The sequence below is a fragment of the Plectropomus leopardus genome, chromosome 7, assembly GCF_008729295.1.
Source record: "Plectropomus leopardus isolate mb chromosome 7, YSFRI_Pleo_2.0, whole genome shotgun sequence".
Taxonomy (NCBI): Eukaryota; Metazoa; Chordata; class Actinopteri; order Perciformes; family Serranidae; genus Plectropomus; species Plectropomus leopardus.
This window is the reverse complement of record NC_056469.1, coordinates 19,662,749-19,688,921: the sequence shown is the minus strand read 5'-3', so window position 1 is coordinate 19,688,921 and position 26,173 is coordinate 19,662,749. Positions and strand designations below refer to the sequence as shown.

Genomic DNA, 26,173 nt, shown 5'->3' with positions numbered 1-26,173 from the left:
TACATAAAGATATGATAAAACTGCCCTCTTGGTTGCTCTTGCAGTTGACAAAAGACACTACATACAAGAAAACATGCACATTATTGCCTTTTTGTTACTTTTTCCCCTGCTCCTCTGATATCCTGAGTCCACCACTGCTTAGACCCAAGCCAGCTTGTTTTTACCGAAGAGAAAAAGTCCTAAATGGGTCATGATTATGTACTTTTCATGATTTATAACAAGGAAAATGTTCATATCCTGAAAGAGCATTGGTTATTAGCAAACATTACTCGCACACAGACTTGATGCTCTGTTGTGCAGCAGCAGGATGGACTGACTCAAAATAAACTAAAGTGGTCGTGTTCATCATAATGCAGGAGCCTGCCACCCACTACAACAATGTGACTCTGCTATGCTTGTTTAGTAGTTTTTGGACAGCAATAGAGTCGAGCTTCAGAGGAGGTTCTGCAGTGTGCAGGCAGCTCCACATGATGGATGAGCCTCTTGTACATCTCCATCTAGTCTGATAGGAGGCACGTGAGTGCAAGGGGTCACAGGGGTAGACTAACAATACAATAGGGACTGTGCTAATGGGCTTGTGACGAGGGTACAAATCTGGGTGGGGGAGCCATTTCTTTAATGCTTATACAGTCAGAGGGGATATTCTGCACACACTACGTTTTATGTATTGTCCACATTTGCACCTTTACACACTCCCATGAATCTGGCATTTAGGTGCATTAGAAGGTGCATATAAACTTAAGCAGTCTTCTGTGGTGAATGATCTGTATTCAGCACCCATCATTTTACATTTTTTATTCCATTTTCATAATATTTCATCATTGTCTTTTCCACCTTGGGATATAGCCTCAGGGAGCTATAAGCTGTATCTACTATTCTTAGTTTAAGGTCTGGCAGTATTGAAGACTTTTGTAGCCGCAAATGGAGCGTCTTTCTTTTGATGTATTTCAAATTACTGTCACAGAAGGCAGAAACGATCTTTGGCTAAAACTCTCCGAGGCACACCTAAACTTTCATGGCAGATGTTCAATAGCTTTTTCCTCCCACACCCAATACAACGTGTCCTGCATTTCACCTCTGGCTCCTGTGGTCCCGTTTCCTCCATGTGGTCCAGTGTAGATCCACGCAGCAAAGCCATAACAATGCTGAGGGTTAGGCGGTTCATTTCTTATGCTGCGTGATGGGTGTACTGTGAAAGTTAACACTGCCAGAGATGGTTGTGTATTCAGAGTGTTATCTTTCACACACAATGTGCAGTTCCTGGATGAACAGTAAAGACACTTGAACAAAACAGAAATTAACAGGATCCCACAAGATAAATCTCTGAAGCTGTATCTGTAGTGGTGCAGGGACATATCAAGTCACATTTTGAGCCTAATCAGGGGAGCAACTGATCCATGTGACTGATTTGTGACTCCAGATCAATACAGCTGATCTGAGATTTATTTCCATTACATGCATAGATTAAATAAAGGTATTACCATACCGTTGCATTGCACCATACTATGCGTCTTTCACTGGTGATATTTGTTTTATCCTGGAAAGAGGGACAATGTGATAGTCTCTATCTAATCTTTTTCAGATTTGTAACCCCTATCATTAATTTTGTTATGCAATACTGTTGTCACAGTTTCTTAATCGCCAACTATCTTCAGCCTTTATTGAATAAGTTTGAGGGCATCAGACCAATCGAACATTTAACATTGGATGAGCAAAAGAATAATAGAGAAAACAAGTGTCTTCCTTAAAGCTACAGTCCATTATGCAGGATTTTCCTAACAACTATATACAGAATCCCTCCCTAATCATCACTTATGACCTGCGGATGTATCCAAATGGAACAGTTTATGTGATGAAAATGCCGATGTTTGTATGATAACCTATAGATGACGTTATGTCCTTTATGCTAAGTTATGTAATAAATGTAAAGTTGTGGAGGTTAGGTTTAGGAAAAGAAACATGGTGAGGACATAAGTTAAAATGACTCAGAGTCTTGTCAAAGTTTACACAGTACACAGTACCAAACATCCAGAGGAAGGTCCTGTGTCTTCCCACTACCCCAGCCTGCCTCCTTACAGAGCTGCTACTTTTTTTTTTTTCTTATTTTCTGTGTTCGGATGTTTGTGGGCGTGTAACCCCACAGAACTCAGGTGATATTGGAGCTTTATGAAAAGGTAGCAACAAGGCGCTGGACCATATGTAGCAGGCATCCAAGAGACACAGGACTGAAAGTTGGCTTCAACTTTCACTTTAACTGCCTAGTGTGCTTATGAACTGTAATGGACAATAAACCAGTATAGCTTTAAAGAAAAAAATTAAGCCCTGTCAGAAAACTTTTCAAACTAAAACAGTAAACCATGATATTTTGATGTATTTTGTTTTTAAATATCAAATGAATTACAGATTATCCAATGATACTTGGACGTAAAACTGTCTTTTAAAACCTTTTTAAAAAATCATTCAAATAACTGCAGAGTTTTTTCACATTCTTTGAGGGGATTTTATTATGAAGGCAACATTTGAAGTAACATTTTAATACAAAGCACAGCTGATACAAGCTTACAAAAATGGTTATTAAATGTGCAGTGCCAGCTGCAGCCCAGCAGGAGGCAGTGTAAAGACATTGCTGGCACTTCAAGCTAAATATCCATTTTTAGACATTTTTTTTTTATTTCCCAGAAAGCAGTTCACTCATCACATTGTTCCAGTGCAGTGTAAGTAAGGTCATACTGCTCACAGGGCAGGAAGTTTCAGCCTCACACGTCCAGTCTATTTCCTGTTCTTCTCTCTGAGTAACACAAGTGGGCCTTAGAGCTTGTTTCAGATGGTGTCATCTAAATGTTCGTGCAGTCTCTCTCCTCTGTAACTGTGACTGCGTCGCCTGAAAGAGAATATAAGTGTCAAATTTAGATCAAACAGCAGTGACAAACACCGGCTTGAGTAAACATGACAATGGTTTTGTCAGCAGACACAGTCTGGCCTGTCAGGCCATATGTGTATCGCTTTGGATGCAAGCTGTGTAGCATTTTACTGTTTTTGTCTTATACCCTTAGTTTTTTATATCCTTTAAAGCAGCTCCTTCCAGTGTCTTATTTTCTATCAGTGTATGGTTTTATTATCAGAGCATAGCCCGAAATGAGATTTATGCCTGCCAGTGTCTGCGTGCTTTACTGTACCTCCACAGCAGAAATGCCAGCGCTCCTCCACACAGCAGCAGCAGGACGGCGGCACACACTACAGCTGCTGTTGTCCCTCTGCCCTCTGTCTCACAAGGTGCTGTCAACCAAGAAAAACACACCCGATGAGGGGGGAAATAACAACATCATCTGACATGGCTGCACTAAAAGGCCGAGAAGGTCCCCTGCAACAAGTCTGTACAGTCACTAAACTGCCTGCAACAGCAGGAGCTAACAGGAGGTGTCCTAAAAATACCCCGACTGTCTCTGGAACATCACGCCTCTTGGCAGATTTGTAGAACTGCATTTGTCTCGCCTGTTTAGCAACAGTGGTAGCAGTGTTAGTAGTGATAGTGATTTATTGATCGCACTTTGGAAAATCCTTTATCACTGAAATACCACCTGTGATACAATACAGAGAGCAAAGTGCACATCGGGACACGGCTCGAGATCAACACAAGGCACGGTATAAAGCAGTCAGATTTCTGAATCTCCACGACACAACTCAGTCTCTTGACTTTAAACAAGATACCACAGCCACCTTTCATCCAATCAGTTAGTTTAGACGGATGAGGATTATCATGATCTCATAATCTCTATTGGTAAAATAAGAATTCAGATACTTTTTGTGAGTAAAAGTGGAAATACAGTGATTTAAAATACATTACAAGCCAAAGTACAGATGTATTATCAGGAAAGTTAACTTACTCTATCAAAATGGAAAGTATAAAAAGGCATGCCTGTCTACTTTACAAAGTAGTTGTTCTATTATGTTTATTATATAACTAGGGCTGGGTATTATTTAATAAAAACTGCAATATCTGTACCCTGAAAATGATATTGAAAATAATATTTTATTTGGAGGAGAGTGGCACTGGAGAAAGCAGCAACAGAAAGTTTGCTGATCCAGCAGGGAGCTGAAACGGTCCGTGATCAGACCTTTGGCGTAAAAATCATTAAATGCAGGTCTTGTTTGACTGGAAACGTTTTGATACCACTTGGCACTGGGTTATTTGGCCCATATCGAAGTGCTCAAGTGCTGATAGCCGTCCCTTTATATTACTGATGTAATTAAAATGTACTACTTCATATATGGTTGGTTAGTTACATGAATATAAAGCACGATTTGCATGAATTCTATTAGATGTCACTTTATCATCACTTTATCATGTCACATCATTCATTTAGATCACGCTTTTGACCACCTGGCAAAATATTAGTCCAATATGTACTTGCATTTTATCATTGCTGTGGTCTTCACCAACTCTTGAGTGATATATGTGGCTTTTCAGCTGCTAAATGCTCCACTATGTTCATCAGCTAGCTGCTAACCTTGGATGACTGCCCATTGGTGGTGGTCAGGTGTACAGTGAGCTCTTGTCAGAGCTTTTTCAGCTGAAAACTGGAAATGAAGCCGTGACAATGAAAACAAAACAGTAAAGCTGAAAAAGGGGGAGTTACTACAAGTGAGCCCTTTCTTACTACATTTAATCTTTTTTTAATATAAAAAATATTGATCAGTGAGCTATGAGTAAGGTAAACAAATCTATCTTGCTGGCCATACATTTGCAAGACTATTATTCTTTTCATACAGAAGAACAGGAAAGCAATATGGGGTCAACTCATACTTGCAGTGTAGGTGGCAGAGCTGTAGCCAAGCTCGTTGCTGACCATGCAGGTGAAGTGGCCACAGATAGGACTCCTGGTCACAAACAGTGTTGTTCCGTCTTTGGAGACGGTACCCACAGTCTGGGTGATGGCGACTCTCTCGTGGAGCCAGCTGAAGTGGGGATCTGTGCCCCAAGCCTCACCACAAACCAGCGAGGAGTGAGACACATTGATGCTCACTGAGACGTGGTGCACTGCCTCTGCAAAGACAGATGGGAAAGGTGAGGATAAGAATGAAAAGAGGTGATGAGGACAGAGGTAAAAACTCAGAGACAGATAGAAAAAGGAGCCGCAGGCATCTCTGTTATAAAATAAGAATGATGGCACATGACTATCCAAGACGGTCTAAGACAAAGAATCATGAGAGACGTTTAATGCTGTCAGGAGAAACTGGCTCAGTTTCAGAGACAATAATGAGGCCAGAGAGTGAGGTATAATGTCGGAGAATGGGATGATGGAAAGCCCTGGAAGCTGAGAGAGCAGATGTAGAGGAGAGTGGAGCTGATGAATTGATACTGTTAGAGCAGACAGATGAGAGTAAATGCTGAGAAGCTTTGACAGAAAACTAGAAAGCTACGATAAAACCAGAATTGTAGAGAAAAACAGAAACAAAAGGAAGACCCGGCAAGCAAAGCCTATAGGCAAATTTAATTTCAAGTGTTTCATTGTTAAATGAGACATCCACAATCAGAGAGAAACAATGTCTGCTGGCGTGAAATTAAACAAATTCATTACACTGGTGGTAATTGTTGAAGTTAACACTAGAAAGGCCGGGACATAGTAAGCTGATGAGCATTTGAAATATTTCTGCTTTCATAGCATCACCCTGAAAAGTAAACTTCTTTTTGTATGCTTCTCAAAATGATAGAAATCAATGAATTAACTAATTGTTTCAGCAATATCTGTAATGGTAACGTAACATTTCACAATTAATTAGCTTACATGCTGTGCATCATACTGTACCATATTTCCTGACGATGCATTGTGCTCGGGTCTTGGCCCCTTTGTGATCCGTCACAGTCACAGAGTACACCCCCCTGTCCGCTTCGCTGAATTTATTTATTTGAAGTGTCGTCTCCTGCTGATCCAAGTTCACACCAACATTTGGCCTCGTAGGAGCACACTTGAAGCTTCTGCCGGGGCACGTGGCCAGCGTCACTCCCTCGTGGCTGCTTCCAGTTTCAGGCTCCCGCTCCCAGGTCACCATGGAGACCTCCTCCAAGGGCCCATGCTCGATCCGAGCTCTCAGAGTCACACTGGATGCTGGGATTACATGCACAGGCTCCTTATTGAGGATGTGCACTGTCATACAGTGGAGCCCACACGGCACTGAGGACAGAGATCGGACCATTTGTTATTGCATCACAGCGGTGCCTCAGTTTACAGTTTGTATTTCAGAATGATCCGTCAGTTTTGACCTTTTTGGCTTTGAGAGGGTTTGCATTGTTTTGGCCAAACAGGAAGCTAATAACACAAACAATATAGCATAACGCTTCATCTCCATCCACAGCAAGCACTTTATGAATATGTATGGCTGCTCTCTGTCAAACAATGTCAAGAGATGATTTATGGCGCATCACATCCATGCCTAATGTGATATCCATCAAACCAAATCACTATCTTAAAATCTGTGTCAAATCAGCAGCGGACCTGGTACGCCTCTGTGCATGCACCATGAGGAGTATTAATCAAGCGTCTTCACTTGATAGGCAAAGGATGGAGGAGATGTAAATAATGCCAGTGTGGGCATTAACACAAAAGGCAGATTACAAGAGTTCTTTTGCATTTGTGCCAGGGTGCACGACTGCATATATTTTGTTTTCTTCCTGAAGCAGGTCTTGCTTTTTTTTTTTTTTAACAGAAATCATTAGGATGGTGGTTACAACAACAAAAAAGGCTTACCCAAGAGAAGCAGCAGGGCAACTCTCCAGCTCAGGAAATACTGTAGATCCATAACACCTGCTGATGTAGACAGAGAACAGAGAGAGGAATTTGTCCATGACCTCAGCAACAACACACACATTTCCTCTGTACTTGTTCAGCAGGGGTGCCACTACAGCAAGAATAATAACACTACCTCCAGAGAAAATGTGAAATTAAAATGAGAGCAAAAAACAATTAAAGCAGCGTGTCCCTCTATTAGAAAACTGTAATTCAAATGTTTAGGGTATTCTGTTTTTGCTTCTTAATTTATTTGCGAACTATCCAAACAACAACAGCATTGGCACTGCAGACTGAATCAGAAGTTGGAACGAAATAGGGATGAGTCTACTGCCAAAACTAAAATGAACCCCCCCAAGCACAGCTGCTACAACAAAACACAGTGAGAAGAAGCCGAGATAGCTGTGCAGGAACACAACCTGCATGCATTAAATATGTCTCCAGAATTCCCTTTGCTGTTTACCTTGAAGTCATTCACATCAAAAGCCCCCAGAGTGGTATTCACCTACCTCTCCAAAACTGAGACAAACAATGCAGTCCAGCCACTTCACTCTCTGAGGTTAAGGTGCAGCCCTGTTCACTCTGCAAGTAGATTTATGGCCCAAAATAAAACAATGTCTTCAAAGCATTGCATCGCGGGAATAATCTAGTTAGATTATTCTCGCAGATCCACGACAGATCTACAGTTGTTACTGCAAAACAAAATCAAACTGGCTAAAGTTTTAGGACTTTTGTCTCTGCTGCGCTCTCCCTGCCTGTCAGGTCCAGTCAGTGAGTCACTTAGGCGTCACCTTGTTTTTAAGCAGTTTCCTCCCCTCCCTGACTCCCCCTCTTTCCTGTACAGTAAAGGCTCCTCTCAGCTTTGTGTTTTTAAATAAGAACTTTCCATTGTAAAACCCAACCTGCCCCCCTCCTCCTCATCCGACCTGTGTCCAAACAAGCACAACAATACACCATGTTTGATTTGGACTTTCACACCACTGTTATTGCACTGTTTGTAAACAGAGATAAAAATGCAGTGGTATTCTTGTTGAAGGAAAACCACGACAATGTTGGAGCTCATTATGAAATAGGCTTTGTACTGAAGGCTTCTTATCCAGCTCGAACAGTATTTGCCCCGCAGACACAATACACTGCCTTGGCTTTGGATTGTAAAGAGGGGGTAATACATGAATTACTCTATTCTTCTTATTATTTTTTCAATAATTGTCTTTTGCATGCAACTGAGAAACACCTTCAAGCATGTAAAGGGGAATGCCGATGATTTTATTCTTGTTCACTGTAGAAATATGCAGTCTCTGTAAAATTGGAGGGAAAAAAATCTGCTCTATAGATGGAGGTGTATGGGGTGACAAAAGTAAGTCTCAAGTCTTTGCACTCAGGTCCTGAGTACTCAACTATGCGTTTCAGTTTCTAAACAAGTCATAAATGCACTCATCACCAAAATGCCATTTTAATAACAGTGTAATAATTTGCTCATTCTCATTCCAAACTCAGAAAATACGGCCGCTTTGACAGTGCCAGCTTTGATGTGTGCATAAAATCGTTGGATGGTACCAGGTAAGAACAAGGCTGGACAGAACTGTTCAGCCGCAACTGAACAGGCAGCCGCAACATCTGCATGAAATGCAGAAGGACGGCGTCAGGTTGAGACGCTGCTGGTAATGACGTCATATAAGGAGCTGATTCACTCACAGTAGCACCATCCCAGAAAATGTAGACGTTAAAGTCCACTTCAAAGCGGCAACATGTGAAGATTTTGAATGAGAACGTGTTGTAATAAAATATTGAATTTACAAAAATCATGAAAACTGTATTTTTTTTTTCAAAAAAGCTTTTTTAAGGGTATTAAGTATTGTCAAGTTAGAAGGCTTAAATCAAGTAAAGTCACAAGTCATTAGTGTTGAACATTGGGTCAAGCTGCAAGTCTTGTTTGATTTTGTCAAGTCTAAAGTCATCAAATCTGAGACAGGAGTCTGACTCGAGTCCAAGTCATGGGACTCGAGTAAGCACCTGTTTATAGATGATATATGAACTGCTGATTTAGTTCATATTCTGGGAATTTCTAACACAAATCAGAGTTTGAACCTCAGCTGGTTGCAATAACTTTCAGAACAAGATTATGTAAATCTCAAACAGAGACTAAACAGACTTTGAGATGAGATTGTTTTGTCAGCCACACACCTCTTCTACACTACTGGAGCAGAGAAACATAATGACATCACTTATTCAGGGGTCGGCTCCGCGGTTTCTCACTTCATGAAACGCATCCCGGGGCACAGATGTAACGAGTGATTTAAAGCTGATTATAAATCCATTTGTATTTGCAGAGGGTTTATGAATAATCATAGGAATCACAGCTGTGGCTCCCACTGTGCTCTTTGACTACAGAAGAGTGCTGTTAGCTGGGATTAACCAGTGGGTGGCACTAATACATCAGCTGAAAAACATCAACACTTTGCTCCCACTTTAGATTGTTTTTTAGTTCATCGGGCATCATCGCATGCCTCTGGTTCTATGCGCAAAGTCTGGTTTCGTTTCACATCCATGTCGTTGCACAAGTGAATAAACAAGCATTAAGTTGTCGTTACCTGATATCAACCACTTTATCAGACAGCTGGCATGTAACTCTGTAACTAGAGCAAATAAAAATGACCTTCAACCATAAAAGTCAAACAGAAAATAATCAGCATGTTGAGAAAATAAAATCATTCTATTCTCTGAAAAGTGATCTGCATAACTGCCATCAGTGTGGCGCTGTATCTCATCATCTCATCAGTATGAATTTCATTATTCCAAAAAAAAAGTAAAATAAAAAAAAGTTTAAATCCACTACATTTATAATGGTCTGATACTCCTTGAAAGTGTATTTGTAATACAAGGAATATAAAAATATGAAACATTTTTCTATAATTACTGTATCATTTTAGAGATTATATATACTTTATATTACTTGCGCTATTATTTGCTCCTCAATAATTACATTATCATTAAACGCAGCAGTGGAAAGAAACAAGACACATTTATTCAAGCACTGTACTCAAATACAATTGTACTTTATTTAAGTACTCAGCTGTTAGAGCGTTAAATAGCCTGAGGACACTGTTTTTAGACTTGAGTTTTTGTAATTTTCTTGTTTGTTTATATCCTGTGTGTTTATTATTAGGATTGTTTGACTGTACAGACTGTAAAAGCAAATTTCCTCTGAGGACAATAAAGAATCAATTTAAATTGAGGTTTTTACGTGATGCTTTATGTGTTTAATGTACGTCTACATTTACACAACTTTAATTACTAGTTAAATTAGAGTTTAAAATGATTTGTACAAAAAAAATTGTAATATGAGACTCTTTTATAACACCAACACTACAAAGTACTACAAACAATGGTAGGCCTAGTGGTGTTACAATGCTGTTTTAAATATTCATAGCCTCTTCTTAAGTAAAAATACCCCAACAACTAAGTGAAAATAGTCCATTACAATGAAAAGTCCTGCATTCAAAACCCTACTACCCTCAAAGCACAACAGTGTTATCAGCAAAATGTACTTGAAATATCAAAGTAAAAGTTTTTGTGACTTTTTCGTTATTACACATCACATTCTATCTGTCTGTTTTTATTTTGCCTGTCTCTTATTGTGCTGCCTTCTACATTGTAATTAATTTTTATTTATATGTTTAAATATTGTGTGCGTGAAGCACTTTGTAACTTTTTTTTAAAAAAAGTGCTATAGCTTCACTCAATTGCTTGGATACTATAGGTACTTAGGTATATTATTATATCTGATAATTATAGACTAATGCCGCAATGTATGAAAAACATGTTGCTGTTGTAGCTGAAGATTATTTTATTTTATTTTGTACTTAAATCGACATCAATGCACTGTGTTTTGTGGGGGTTTTTTTACATGTTGTTTACTTATTTTTTTTAATCCAAAATGTGACATTCTATCAAATAAAAATGTATTAAAACGTGCAGTGGCCTGCTTTTAGCCGAAATGTACCAACTAAAGTTTGTTTAGTCAGACCTGCTGAGGGCTGCGGTCTCTTTAAGAGAGCAGGTGCGTCCTTGACAGGTAATAGCGGAGAAACAGGAAGTAGACTCATTTGTTATCGAGCAAAAACGAGCACGGAGCCTTTTTTCAGCATAAACAAACATGAAGGCAGGGGGAGAATACTTTGGTAAGTTTCACACAGCTGCGTCTTCTTATCGCTGCTCAGGAGAAAATATTTGTTTTTGTCAGGTTTAAAGGGAATTTCGCAGCATATAGCACAATAATAATCTGCACAGACAGTATTGGAGAAAGTCCGTTTAAAAAACTGTTATAAAAAAATGACCAAACAAAACTTATTTAGTATATTTTTGTACTTTCATCTCTCTGCAGACCGGCCTGACTGAAGACATGAGACAACCTTTACTCCTTATCAGTCTGTCTCTGGCAGGTACTGTAAAACAATTTGCACTGGCAGGTTTTTCCTCCTCCTGCTCCGGCAGCAGCCTTCACATTCAAACAAGCTCACAGAAGTCTCTGAAGAAAAAAAAAGAGTATCGACTGTCTTTCCAGGGAGGGGGAGATGTGGTATTCAAAGCACGTTTATAAAACAATTGCATTTGAAGCAGAAAGCTAACCGCTCTTAAACCTGCGCGGCAGCATTCCCGTTTGTGCACCGACTACTGAACGACGTGATGCATTCAGGTCCTCCTCCCAGGCTCCGAGATATCATGAAGTTGTGGTGATTCAGTCATTGTCTCTATATTTACATGCCATTTAGTCATTTGTTGATAGGGATGGGCAGTACTGCAGTTTTTGGCTGTTGGTTGTACATGCATGGACAATGGGCCTACTGCCAGTACCGATACTTGGCTATTGTTTAGGAAAAAAACCCCAACTTTTTAATGATCATGAGGCTTACATAAATACTTTGTATATTTGCAACTTTTTTCATGTTCTTATGGCACAAAATGCACAATTTTAAAGAAAAAAAAGCTTGTGATTTTTTAAATTGTTCTTATTTTTCAAATAATCTCTCAAGCAAAGACCAAAACCAAGAATCTCAGATGCACAAAATATTCCAATTTTGGCCTTATTCCAAAAAAGACAATATTCCTACTGAGCGGTTTGCATGGCTAATAAATAAGGAACATTCAACTAATACTTCTATTGACATACTCCAAATAACGTGCCCTAAAATGTCGTTCATTATGTCAAAATATAGAAAAGTGAAAAGGCTGGAGCCGCTTGTGCCATTTTGTTTCTATGCATCAAAATAGGATTTTTCCACTGTTGGAGGACTTGCTTGACTTTGAACACAGCATTCCTCTATAATTCCATTAGACAAAGAATAAAAGAAGCATGCTGCAATATTTGTACCAATCCAAAAACCCCACTTGAGGATCAAATCCGAATGCGCAGTATACATGTCCAAGTAATGCTCCCTAAACCTGAATAATACTGGCACATCCCACTTGTATTGTACTTTGCCAGCATCATATTCAGAATATTGTCATTTTCTTAATAATAGTGGAATATTACTATGCACGCAAACAAAGGCTGTGATTTCATCCTGCTAACAAGTGTTGTTTTTGTATCTAAAGCCTGTTAACTTTATTCCTCTGTGCCATTAACAGTCATTGCTGTCCTGTACCTAATGTTTATTACTCTGTAGATGAAAATATTCCCCCACAGATGCACTATTTATTTCTATTTGAGTAACATTTTGTTAAAACCACAATGCCCAGCTGCTGGGAAATTACCCCTGCAGAAACTCTATGTATTTGTGAGCAGTTTTTAATGATTCACGACTTCAGTAGGAACAAAGGGGGCTGCTGCTGAGTCCCACAAACAAGGAAGACAAAGTACTGAGAGACAGACGTACACATTACTGTTTTTTGTTTTTTAATGGGATTTGTTGGCAGTAATGAAAATATAGAATAATGGCAGCCTTACTCTTTGAAGGGTCGCTATAAGACATTCAGAGCATTTCTATGGCAGCAGAGGACTATTTGCTAAGTGAAAATGTAGTGGAGTGATGGCGTCCTGAAAGGAGAATGAAGTCACTTTTGTGTGTGTTGTATTTCTAGCTTCTCTGTGGCTTCTTGTGGTAAGCTGGTCCGGCCCATAGTCATTGGGTTAATTTCTGACCCTGTAGCCCTTTGCCGCATGACGCCTCCTTTCGCTCCCCACTCTCTTTATCTTAAGAAAAAAGTTGCTCGTATACCCTTTTCCACCAAAATGAAATCACTTCCTGCACCCAATTTTGAACTGTTTAGAGCATTTCAACCAAAAATAAATGTGTTTGGAACATGAAAAGTTTATTCCTTCAGGTTTTCCTTGACCTAAAGTTTGGACCATGACAACATCAGTGGGCATGTCCTTCTTTACAGGTTGAAAAAGAGAGTGAAGAAGGCAACAGTGTAGAGGTCAAGTGAAAAATCATCAGACAAAAAAGCATCCAGTGGTTTCATGAACAGTTGGTTCACTCTTGTTTTCTGGGTAAAAACATATATCTGTAATAACATGACAAAAGTTTGCAAGTAATCAATGTAATTCACGATTCAACCACTACTGTGTACTTCTGTTGTGCAGTAGATCGGCACAAAACTGTTAAAAGCACGGGCTGGTTCGTGAGATAGCACCCAGGTTCCAAAAATCTTGAATGAAACCAGTTCCAAAACCAGAGCTTTCATGTGGTGGAAAAGGGGAATCGGTGGTGCATTAAGCAAAAAAAAAGTTAAACTGCCGCATATAAAAATAGCTGGATAATCTGGTACTCTAGACGCCCTAGAAACATGAGGTTTGGCAATCAGCTTACTTGAATGGAGATAAAATCAGTGTTGTAGTGGCAGTCAATGAGGTGGGTGTACTATTGGGTTGATATTTACCAAAGAGGAAACGAGTGCTCCCCTATATATTCCTCTGGCTTTTTGACTGATAGGTGGGTACACTGTAAACAGCCAGAAAGAGAGATGGGTATACAAGCCACTACAACACTGGGTAAAATTATATAATTATGCAGCTGTTGCAGACTTTATAAATACAGTATTATCGGTCCACATGGATCAAATTCTTATGGTGAAATGATGGGCGATGGGAGGAATCTGATTTACAGAATCCTCATTCGCCATGTAAGTCATGCCACATTTCATTACATAAAGAATGTAATTACACTGTCAGGCCACTACAAAAATTGGCTCCAATGGCTAGCGCACCTCCTGGGGGCCCGGTACGGCCACATGTGCATATTAGTGCATGTGTATATCACACTGGCTAGCACATCGATGCCACTGCAGTTGAGGCTGATATTGGGACTGTGTCATCGCGCAAGTGTAGCGTCCACCCTTTTGCTGCCATTGTAAAACAGTTTTCAGGGCTAGCTCAGCCACTCTTATGTTAAGAACAGTGTCCAGATGACTCCTGTGCTCTGAAGTGCACTGCATTTTATGTCTGTAAAGATCTTTCATAATGCGTATCACATGAGGAGGGTATCTATCAGTTTTTCCATGCAAACTAACAAATGCGTTACTCTCTACCCTGGTATAAAACAGTGTCGGATGCATAAAAATGATCTACTTTAGGTATTTGTGCTGCAAGATGAGCACAGAGAATTAGCACCAGGAATGTAAATTATATTCTAATTTGTTCATTAACTAAGCGTTTTTTGGTCATGCATGAAAGATAATAATTAAAGTAATGATCGGCAACATTTTCATTTAATTAAATATCCATTTTGCTGCTGTCTATCTGAAACTGATATAAAAAAAAAACTGTAATTAGACCACGCCTGCGATTTGATGGACGTGTCTCTGACAAACATCCTTTGGTGCACAGGAGGTGATTTATTTGGACCACCAGAAACCTAAAGTTCAGCCACATAAAGTTAGAAAAACTTTTCTGCCAGTTAATCTCTGTTTATCATCAGTTCAGTTGTTGGCATAACTTCTGGGCTCTCTGCCATCGTCACTGTCTCTGCTGAACTCATAACTGATTTGAATTGCTCTCGAGTTGTGGCCTTTTAAAAACAATCCAACAGCACATGAAGGCATCGGCACTGTGCTGCGTCATTCAAGGGTGTTTCTCACTTCTGAGTCACAACTCTTTATCTTTGTGTCTCCACTCAAACGGCAGCAAGGCCAGTGATATTTTTAATCAAGCACCGAAACACTTTTGATGTCTCGAACAACTCTGAGAGTGTGAGAAGCTGAACGCAATCCATCTAGCTGTTGGCTACTGTCATTTTACACTCTGCTCCCCTGTGAAAATCGTGTAAAGGCAGTCCAGTGAGACTGATCAGGACCATATTGATTTGATTCACTGTAATTCATTGGCCAAAGCGTTCTTGCGTGGTAGCTTTATATGCCAGTAAAAGGGCATTGAAAATTCAGCCTGAGTTTCTCAGCCTGAATCTGTAATATCAACACAAACAAGGGGGAGTAGGATTGGCAGCCAAATACAAAAACACAGAGTTTTTTTTCCATCTTCACTCACATACCGACTACAGATGGACAAACAGCATACAACGGTTAAATGCCTGTTAAATCAATGGCATCCTAACAACATTGTTTTTGAAAAATTGCCTATGCACCACTGACTCTTGAGAAGAGAGACAGCAAATATGATTTCGACACGGCTTACGTTAAGTCAGGCCAACAAAAACACAAAATAGATGTTTAGCTTGGGATCACTTACAATCCAAAAAACATGGTGTGAAATTTACGAGGGAGAAAAGAGTGTGTACCTTACTAATGGGTTTCTACCCCCTGAGCCCAGCCTCTGTGTATATATAGATTTTGTTCTCTGCAGTGAAGAAAGAGGCATTCAGATCCTTTGCTTAAGTTAAAGTACCAGTGCATCAATTTAAAAACACTCCATTACAAATAAAGTACAGAAGTATTATCAACATGTTCTTGAGGTGATAACCCCCCCCCAAAAAAAATCAATAATATGTGTTTTCCCAGTTATCTGTAGTGCTGATTATCAATCTAGGTTGTTTTGGTGTTATTGGCCATATAGATGTTGCCCTCCTCTCCAGTGTAATGGAACTAGATGGCACTAGTCTTGAGGTGCTCAAACAGCCAAAAAAATAAATTTGAAAAACTCAACAGGAATGAATCTTTCAAAAAATAGAGACCCACTTACTCAAGATAATTCACAGACCTTGTTGTGAGCGGTTTCATGTAGAAATTATTTTCTTTCTACTGAACTACTCCTGCTAACTGTATCACCCGGCAGGGAATGTGCATCTCCTGCTAGCCAAAACCCTTTCAGCTGACTTGTTTTTTTACAGTTTCAAGTCACATCACACGTCACTTTTTAGATTTGGGTCGTTTTTTAACTGTCTTTAACCATTATTTAGTCGTTAGACATGTGGATCTTAAGTTGTGAAGGAAAAGCTAAGTTGGAGCATGTGAGCTTGCAGCAGCCGGTTCAACTGAAGAGTGTTGCAAAGACACTGATTTTTAACGTGAAACTGCCTTATTCAGTGTTTATACCAGTTTAAGTTACCGTCTCCATTTATTTTGGAGAGGAGGAGACCTCTGCAGGTAATTTGGCTCCCAGTAAAAACCTTCAAGACAAATTTAGTCAAAGGGTTAGAAACCAAAAAGTCAGTGGTTTGATCATTGATAATACATTTTATAAACTCATTACATTCTTTTAATATAAAATCTTAATTAGGAAAGTATGAGTAGAAACCTAGGTGTCAAATAAGAGCATAAAATACAGTAGTGTATTAATGTACTAATTACTATCCACCTCTGGTTCTCGTATTTTTTGTGTAGTCCTCCTGTCTGCCAATGTGCTGGCTCAGGACCAGATCCAGATCCAGTTCCAGACAGATCCAGTACTGGTCCAAACTGGTGCTGAGATCGTGTTCACGGTGCTGACAGTGTCCCGGGTGTTCTCCATGGAATGGCAGTACCAAGGAGGAGTCACTCTGGGTGTGTGGAGTGGAGGATCCCCATCTATTAATCCCGTGGCCCAGTTCGAGGGTCGGGTCACCATCACTGCCACCCAGCTCCGAATCGTAGGCGCCCAGCTCCGAGATGCAGGGAACTACACGGTGGTGGTGACCCCCCTCGCTACAACAGGCCTGACCACTAACTCCAGATCAATACAGCTGAGGGTGTTTGGTAAGAGATAAAGAAGTGTGTCTGTAAGGGAGTTCACTTAGGAGAGAAGAAGAGGAGGAGGAGGACGAGGAGGAGGAGGAGGGAGGGGTGGTGAAGTGTGCGGTAGAGGATGGTTTTGAGGGAAGCGATAATGTTAAGGAGGAACGGAGGGGAGTAAAGAGAGAAGAGGGAGGATTTGGGGAGTAAGAGAATTAGTCTGGGAGGTATAATGAAATTAGTGACCCATAGTGGGCGAGGTAAAATTAATGAAAAAGGAGGAGGGGATGAAGCTAGTGGCTCAGGGCTTTATGCTAATGAAACCCATTTGATATGCAGCGCTCATGCTCTTAGATGTTTGATAGTGTAGCTGTCTAAATGTAGCGTTACATTTACATACTGTACATACAGCACTGTGATGAAGCCTCAACAGCTGAGTGTCTCTTTATTTTCAGCCCACGCTGGAAGAATGACGCTTCAGTCTTTCTCTTACCACCAGCGCTAATAGGGTGCCAGGGTGACCAAACTGTTAGAAGCACTACTCTATTATTGCCGAAAGGTCACATCCTCCAAACTCACAGCAGCTAGTTCCTGTCATAGAACATCCGCGTCCTTGAGCACGACTATCAACCTCCTACCTACTCACTCATAACTCTGGAAATGAGTAAAAGCTAAAATATCTTAAACTATAAAATGCTTCTGCTTAGTGACAGGCAAGCAGAAAGTCCACAGAAATTCAAGTGATTAGAGCTGCTGGCTTAAAAGATTTTGTTTGTTTGCTGCTGCAGTTCTCTTTTAGTCACAGCCCTCTCCGTCCGCACGCCCCCCTCTTCTCCCTCTCCAATTATTTAACTTAGGCTGGCCGCCAAGAGGCATCTCAGCTACTACTCACACCGTCTGCCCCCTTATTCGCCATCTGTGCCTCTATCTGAATCCTGTCCCTTCTCAGCTCTCACTTGCTTTGATTACAACAAATTATTCTCAACAGAAACATAAAACTGCCCTCTATTGTTTTGTCACTCCAACTTTTGAAGTGAGCTCTCTCATACTCTCATGCTCTCTACCTATGGTAATTTAGAAACCTTTTGTGAGTAACTCTGAATTTGCAGCTCTCTGGTAAAACATCTTTTCCTCTCTCTGTAGACGCGGTGTCTGGGGTAAGTCTGTTTGTTCCCACGGTGGCGGTGGAGGGGAGAAATGTGTCTCTGAGGTGTACGTGGACGTCTGGGACAGAGGTTACTGTCCAGTGGGGCAAAGAAGGTGCAGCCATCATTGCCGACTCCAGGATCACCATCTCCGATGGCTCTCTGGTGATCAACCCAGCCAGACGCGGTGATGCTGGGGAGTACACATGTACCGTCAGCAACCCCGTCAGCGCCCAAACTGCCAGACAGAGCCTCACTGTCTACTGTGAGTTTTCACTGATCAAGACAAGCAGCAGCTAATCTGCTGTAGCCACTGCAAATGGCAGTAGCTTATCTGCTCTATCTACACTGCACTGCTTACAGTGTGCTGAATTGCACCCAGATTGCACAGAACATTCTTCCATAAGCTTTATTGTGCTGCTCCCAGATTTGTCTTGATCGCACCCTTAATTCTGATGTGACAGTCTCACAGTAATGTCCAACACACACAATCAGCCCAACAGCAAACTACAGTGGCTCCACATTGTTGTCCTCTAACATCAAACAGAGGTTTCCTCACACAGATGAAGAACACATCAGAACGTAGGCGTTAAATCTTTGCATGCCAAAAGAGTATGCACTCATAGAAATGCAAATAACACTGAGTCACCACTTCCTTTTGCCTCAGAAGTATTCTGGTATTAGTATTATTCTATCCCAGACACCAGACTTTAATTTTTTTTCACATAGCGTGAACCTGTATTATCACCATTACAGGGTGCAGTCCTGCTTTCTGACAGTCTATGAATTGTCAGAAAATAGTGAAAAATGCATCTCTCGCTCATCCAGACAGCCCTGCCTTCTCAAAAGATATTTGTTTGTATATTACTATATTACTTTCTTAGTTACGATGTAGAGACAATGTGTCTTTGACTTAATGAAACTCTAAATATATGTATCATGCAGAGATCGCAGGGGGACGGTCAGGGTGGACGGGGGACACTAAAAGTGCAGACTGTGACACCAGAGTGTGCCAACTTGTAAGGCTCACAAACTGTGCCGAAATCAAGTTGAAAAGGCGGTCCCTGGCACAATTCATGTGTGCTGGGGTACAGTCCACAGGAGGTGTGAAAGCAGCTGTGCCTGTATATGTGTGTGCCGCGGTCATTGCCATTATAATAACATAACTTCTGTAACTGGTTCGGTAGCTTTTCCATACTTTTTAAACTTAAACACTGTGGAAATCTAAAGAGAAAATTTTAGTCAACATCTGCTCTGTTTTCACAATAGACAACCGCAAGTTGCAGTCAGCGAGTAGAGTTGTAAAAGCATTCTTTAGCACCTCCTGTTTCTTCCAAAACCGTTGTCTCTGCACAGCAAAGAGGAAAAAACAGGGAAACATAACAGTTTATCACATTTTTCTTGTTTGTTTCATTCGTTAAAAAAACTCAAGTATAATACCTACAATTTGTGGTTTGATGGAGAGTTATGTGCTGGACTATTTTTCAGTCCTGTGTAGTAACCTTAACCTCACTATGAGGTTGCAAGGCAACCAGCAGAGACTCAAGAAAAGTAATGAACAGGCGTAATTCTCAAAATGTCAAACTTTTCAGTAATTCTACACTTCAACAAAGATTAATACTGTATGTAAATTGTACACCAAACTGTGCTTAACAGCAGTCTGTGAAGTGTCCTCATTATGCAGTACTTTCCTCAGTCTGCAGGATTTTGTATGAGTAATACTCCTAGCCTGCCAATCAGGTTCTTCTGTAAATATGAGTTGTTGAGATGCATGTTTATCCAAGAGGTTGCAGCCATCAGGATTTTAGATTTAACATTCAACCTGAAAGTACACATCTCTTTAGCTGAGTAATACACCGACCGAGGGGTCTCATCTAAATGCTTTAGCCAGACGAGGTGACATAAACCTCAAAATTGACAAACTGATAAACTCCTCCGCAGGATATTTAATCAGTGCATGTGTCAGCTTTTTTAAAATACAGATTTTCTTTGTTGTAGTCGTAAACAAAATGTTTTTGCTGCTGATAACGATGTCCTTTGATCATCAACAAACCAGATGGCCCTGACACCCCCGTGCTGACCAAGGACACCTCACAAGAGTGCGTCGGGGGAGGAGATGTGCTGGTCGGACAGACGGTGCGTCTCACCTGTATGTCTGACTCGCTGCCCCCTGCCCTCTTCACATGGCAACGTGATGGACAGACGGTCGCATCTGGCCAGCCGGACAGTGGGGTGCTCAGCCTTCAGACATTCTCCACGAACGAGAGCGGCCGCTACGTCTGCACGGCCAGAAACAGCATCACTGGAGGCACGTCTGAGCAGGGGACAGACTTGGCCATTGTAGGTGAGTTATGGTGGGCGCTGACCTCTCTGTGACTGATAATGATGACGGTTGGTTTTGGACTGGGTCCCTGTATCTGTCTTCAGGACAGGAGAGGGACAGAAAGTATCCTGGGAGATTGATCTGGTGAGAATGTGGTCAAAGTCATTCAGTGACTTTCACACACACATTCTCCTCCTTTTTTATTTTCATTTCTTTCTCTCTCTGTCTCTCTTTGCTATTTATCATCCTTTTCTACAATCTTCCCCTCCTCTTGTCTGTCTGAGCTCCAGACTCATTATCTTTATTAATTCTCCTCCTTTGACATTATTCTCTCTGTTTCAGACACATGTCTAAATGTAGGGGAAGTGGTGGGGATTGTGATTGGCTCTTTGCTGCTGCTGCTAATCATCATCCTCCTCATCGTGCTCATTGTCTTCCTCGTGCGTAGGAGGGGTAAGTCTGTGTGTGCAATAACTTGTTTGTCAACTTTTTCATTTTGTTGCATATTAGATTGATTTACATTAAGGCTTTCAAATAACGCATTTTTAAAATCATGATTAATCGGTGAATTAAAATAGTCAGTTTTGATTAATTTAAGTTTTTAATTTTTCAGTTCCATTATTTCGCGTTACAAAACGGACAAGAAATTCACATTGGCAATGTAAAGAAATTTTTACCAGATTGCCTTGATTAGGAATTAAATGACAGTAAAAACTTTTAGACTTTTAAGGGAAGACTCATAGGTATCCATAGAACTGATTTTCAATCAGATATCTGGAGGTCAGAGGTCAAGGGACCGTCACCAAAATTTAGCCTAACTTTGAAGCGCTATTTAAAACTCTTTCTATTTTCCTTCAGAAAGCTATCATGACTTATCATCACTGTAGCTTTAAAACTCAGCCCGGTACAGCCTCTTATAGACAGAAATGTCAGCTGGCAGTTAACACAATTAAACAATATTAATGCCTTATGTACAGGCATTGCAATTAACGCGTTAACACTGACAGCCCTAATTCAAATACTTTGTAAATGGCTTTTTGATGATCGGTATTTCCATGTGTACCTGAACTAAAGTGGTTTCTTTTTATTATTTCTATCATTACAGGACGACGGAGACAACATGACAGGACTGTGCTTGTGCAGAAGTCAAACCCAAATCCCAGGCCTATAGTAAGCCGCAGTGAAGTTTACATATGATTCACTATTGATTTTTTCTTTATCTCATCCATGTGATGGTGCTACAGGGCTTTTCACCAATTAACCCTCTCCTTCCATCTTTCTTTTGCTGTCTCTTCTCTCCCTCGCCTCATTTTTCATCTGCTCCCATTAAGCCTCCGGATCCACAACCTAATGGTGCAAGGGATTTGGGCCAAGGTCCCCACCCCCCCCTCTATCACTTGAACACACACACACGCCACCACGACCGCTTATACACAGCTCCACGTGAAAGCCCCGGCAACCCGCAGACACTGGCGCTGAACGGGCTGCATAACTCCAACACACACCAACACAATGGTCCCACCCACACAAATGGACTCCTACACAATGCCCCTCAGAACGCCAATGGATACCCACACAATGGCCATGACAACAGGGCTTTCACACACACTGATGCTCAGATTGCAAACACGCTCCCGAACACACAGCAGCAGAATCCTAACGTTCTAATACAGACTGGCACTGCCCAGGGCGGCGTCCAGCCGCCAGCGGTCCATGTCAACCTCAACACGTTGCCGCAATCAGCACAACAAAACAGCAATGCACAAATGCCAACCATTCATGTCAATCTTAACTCGTACCCAACCAATGGCCAACAGACTCAGCAAGACAGCTCTTTTCCTCTCACCAATACAGCCAGTAATAATGCTTCACAAACCCAACAAAACCTGACACAAACTGCACAGTCAAATCCCAGAATACAAAGCGAGCAGTCCTATCCCAGTGACCCCCGATTGAATGGTCGTGTAGAACAAGGTCTACTAGATCAGCTTGGACTTATCCCGACTGGATACACGCATTATAACAATAATCACATTTCTCAGCGAAACGCCAACACACAGACATACCAGCGGGAGCCAGAGCCTCAACGCCGGCCCGACAGAAACTCCTGGGATCTCCTCCGAGGGACACCAGCGTATCCTAACGGCACTCCTCAAAGAGGACACACATCATCAGAGTATACCTCTGACACCACAGACTACACTACCCATCCTCCCATACGAGAGCCAAGAGCAGCAAACAGATCTCAGCCACGACCTGAGAGCAGAACCACCTCCCGCAGCAGAGCTCCGAGCAGACGGGATACACCATCGGTGGACAGACAGACACGGAGCCGTTCAGCTGATCTTCGCGGCCCAAACACTCGTAGTGTAACACAGTTTGAGGCTGAACGGCACACACAGAGGAGCCACCACACACAAAGGAAAAGTGCTCAGCGAGACATCAGTGGTTTGCCTCATAGCCAGACTGCCCCCAGGCAGGAAGCCACACACAGAAATAACCCCCAGGCGCTGCCTCTCATGAGCCAGGAGGCTTCTGTAGGCCGCTCTGCTGTGTCACAAGGACCGGTGAAACAACAGGGTATGACTGCACCGCGGGGTGCGGATTCAAGAGCTTTGGCTGATCCTAATCACCTTCCACAGGCACACATGGCCCAGCAACACAGAGCAGTACCGATCCAAACACCACCACAAGGTCTGGGCAAACAGACACAGCCTGTCATAAATGGTGCCAATCAACCTCGCCAAGGAGGCACTGCTCCAGTCCCACACTCTCCTGCCCAGCATAATCCCAGTAACCTAACCCAGGCTGCACTTGAAGCCCACACTGAGAGGGCTCAAACATTTCAGAATCGGAGACAGCAGACCCAGGCCGCCCTGCTCCAGCCCGGACCACAGGCACGTGTTCCACCAACTCCTCCTCCTGCCATTCCCCTCACAACGTTTCAGACCCTCCCCAAGAAACACACCCAGCACAAATCCCCAATTAGGGGTCCTCAGCCCCCCAGACCTCCTGTTAACATACCTGTGGCTCAACGACCCCGACAACAGCGGCACGCCAACCATCATCACCATCCTGGAAACGGCCACTTGCATGTCAGTGCACAGAGGCATGCTCGTGGCCACGGGCACCCTGCCCACGTCACCCACCCGCAGCAGGTGAGTGAGACACAACATGATGGTTTCAAACTGTAGCCAACAGTAGCCATATGTTTATAGATATTACAGACAGCCCACGCTTCTCTCTCAGATGTGCAGTTACGGCTGTCATGTCATGTTGTGCTTCCTGTGCATGTGTGCATTACAGACTCGTTTCTACCTGCAGTGTCTCCTCAACAGTTTGTGCTTTTGACTGTAGTTTGCATTTCTTGAAGGATGCTTGACAGCTCTTGTAAATGGATGTTGCATTTCTACGATTGACAGTCTTCTCTGTGCCATAAAAATGTATTTAGTTTTGAGTGTTTGTGACACGGTGGCAGTTTTTAAAAGTAGCATTGTGTGTCAGAGGTTCTGCCTCTTCTGCATGACATGCTGGCAATGAAGGGCTTGTTGTGTCTTTCCAGCATCAGGCTCACAGAGGGAGACCGAGATGATGACAGATGTCAGCAGACTACACTCTGCAACTGTCCCGCATCCACTGACACAAACAAACAGCTGACAGACGTGATCCAATATACCACCGAGTGAGACTGACTGCACAAGGTTCTGCTCTCAAAAAAGCTGTCATACCCTGGAATCTCAGTCAAAAAGTCAGATTTTATTTGAAAGAAATGAGCATGTCTCCCATGGGAATGATGAATGTAACTTTTCAGAAATCAGTCCTGCATTCTTAGAAAGAAATGACAAAATTATGTCAGAAAAGAGGCTTGATTTGCTCTCTTTAAAAAGTACTGAATTTAACAAGCTAAATGATACTAAAGGATTTTTCGATAAAAAGTTCCCTACATCAACAACCTCTCTCTTCACACACACACACACACACACACACACACACACACACACACACACACACACGCATATTGTACAATTTTACTTCTGAAGCACTGGTCATGCATCAAACTTTGCCAAGAGCCTGCTCAGAGTCGACAAGTTCAGTGATCCATAGCTCTTGACCAAGCCCACATCCCCTAATCCATTCATCATCAAAACTAAACAACACTACCTTGACAAAACGCCCTTGATGTCCCTGCATGACTATCTGTGTCTGATCTAATAGACAATAAATGAGAAGGGACTCGGCCTCTGGGAGCAGTGACAATTATAAAAGAAGAAATTAGCCGTAGGGGTGGTCTTCATGTACATCGAACTATTTATTTTGCGCCTTCTGTTTACACATGCCTCTTATGACACTACTCAATTAAGGGGATTCGCCTCAGCGACGCTCAGAAGTAATGCTCAGCTAACTATGAAGGGGATCCCACAAATGGATGGGCGCTTATTAATTAAATGCTTTTATGTGACTTAAATGACTTGGAAAATAATCACACCCGTGCATGAATGAGGTCAGCACAAAGACTCCAGCTGCCATGCTTTCTGCTGAAAAAGCACAATGTAACAATTTACTGTCTGCACTGGGTCACAAACGGCACGACTGATGAGATGTCATTATTACTTTTATTACTATAGCTTAAGTATTTATTGATTTATAATGTCGTTGATTTTTTGTTTTTTAACTCAGGGCACAGAAAAAAATAATTATTTATGTTGCACCAGTAGGTATAAATATTATCCAGGAAAAGAAATTATCAAATTAATTTGGATGTTTGGTGATATTCTGTATTTCTCTTATTGTCAACAAATCCTTAATTCTAAATATTTTACTATAAAAGTATTTTCTGTGCAGCCAAAATGTAATATCTTATTCCTCTGTGCCGTTCGTTATCCAAAAAAGTAAAACACACATCAATGAGCCTCACAGTCGCACAAGGTGACACAGTCCATCATTACTGTAAACATGGGCACTGTAGTTTATCTCTCCCACTGCTGTAAATTCTTACTAGAGCACCAAATATGTATTAATCCCCATCTGAAATCGTCTTGAACATAATGCAGTATTTACAGCCGTATAAGCAACATTTGCTAAAAGCTGCAGTCCAGCTGTTGCAAGAAATCACTTCGCCTTTTGTTAAACAAACAAACAAAAAAATCCAACAATTTATTCTCAACCTCTTTAAATATTTACATCTTTAGGAGCAACAAATGGGCTGAGAACCAGAGATGTGCCTAAATCCTAATACATTTTACAGGAAAGCACAGATAGTGTGGTAATTCTACCCGAAGTTGCTCAAATGTATTCACGAAAAAAGCCATGAGTGACATGTCTGTTTATGTTTCTTGAAATTGATTCATATCATGATGGATGACCACAAGATAAAAATACCCTGTCTGTCTGCAGCATAGGGCTTTTATTTTAAAAACTAGTCATTACGTTTGCTACATATTACTAAAAAAATATGGCTATTCTGTAGTTGCCCTGTCATAGCAAGGAGAGGGCTAAGAGTGATATACTAGTGATGTGTGGGTCAGGATTTTTTAAGACCAACTCATTAGGAGCCAACTTCATGCATTATAGCATCCAAATTGTCAGGACTGAGACAAAAAAAGAGAGAGAAGACTGCAGGCTGCGGCACACACTATTTTCTATTAAAGCTCCAGTGTGTAGGATTTGGAGGCATGTAGCAGTGACGTTGTAGACTGAAACCAACTGAAACCTTTCCTGTGTGCCAAGCATCTAGGACACCAAGGATGGCCGATGCTAAAATGAGAATGGCCCTATCTAAAGCCAGCTATTGGTGTTTGTTTGTTCTGGGCAACTGT

General features: G+C 41.5%; 2 protein-coding genes across 4 annotated transcripts in view; one reads left to right on the top strand and one right to left on the bottom strand.

The window, feature by feature from the left end:
- Nucleotides 1-2,476: 2,476 nt before the first annotated feature.
- The window catches only part of si:dkeyp-97a10.2, a 29,005-nt gene continuing 5,308 nt past the window's right edge, over nucleotides 2,477-26,173 (bottom strand). The window contains exons 1-6 of one of the 3 annotated variants that reach the window (XM_042489914.1): nucleotides 7,295-7,540; nucleotides 6,747-6,806; nucleotides 5,808-6,173; nucleotides 4,805-5,044; nucleotides 3,177-3,276; nucleotides 2,477-2,881 (exon numbers count right to left, since the gene is read on the bottom strand). In XM_042489914.1, coding sequence (XP_042345848.1) covers nucleotides 2,821-2,881; nucleotides 3,177-3,276; nucleotides 4,805-5,044; nucleotides 5,808-6,173; nucleotides 6,747-6,798 — 819 coding nt within the window. In that variant the 5' untranslated portion in view covers nucleotides 6,799-6,806; nucleotides 7,295-7,540 and the 3' untranslated portion in view covers nucleotides 2,477-2,820. Of the gene's footprint in view, nucleotides 2,882-3,176; nucleotides 3,277-4,804; nucleotides 5,045-5,807; nucleotides 6,174-6,746; nucleotides 6,807-7,294; nucleotides 7,541-26,173 lie in introns of those variants that run through there. The other 2 variants (XM_042489915.1, XM_042489916.1) reach the window with 2 other exon arrangements.
- si:dkeyp-97a10.3 lies at nucleotides 10,904-25,949 on the top strand. The gene is made up of 9 exons (XM_042489913.1): nucleotides 10,904-10,966; nucleotides 11,170-11,227; nucleotides 16,563-16,913; nucleotides 18,033-18,299; nucleotides 20,091-20,378; nucleotides 20,700-20,810; nucleotides 21,463-21,527; nucleotides 21,689-23,515; nucleotides 23,920-25,949. Exons 2-9 carry the CDS (start codon nucleotides 11,188-11,190, stop codon nucleotides 23,947-23,949), a joined length of 2,979 nt encoding a protein of 992 aa, XP_042345847.1. The 5' UTR covers nucleotides 10,904-10,966; nucleotides 11,170-11,187; the 3' UTR covers nucleotides 23,950-25,949.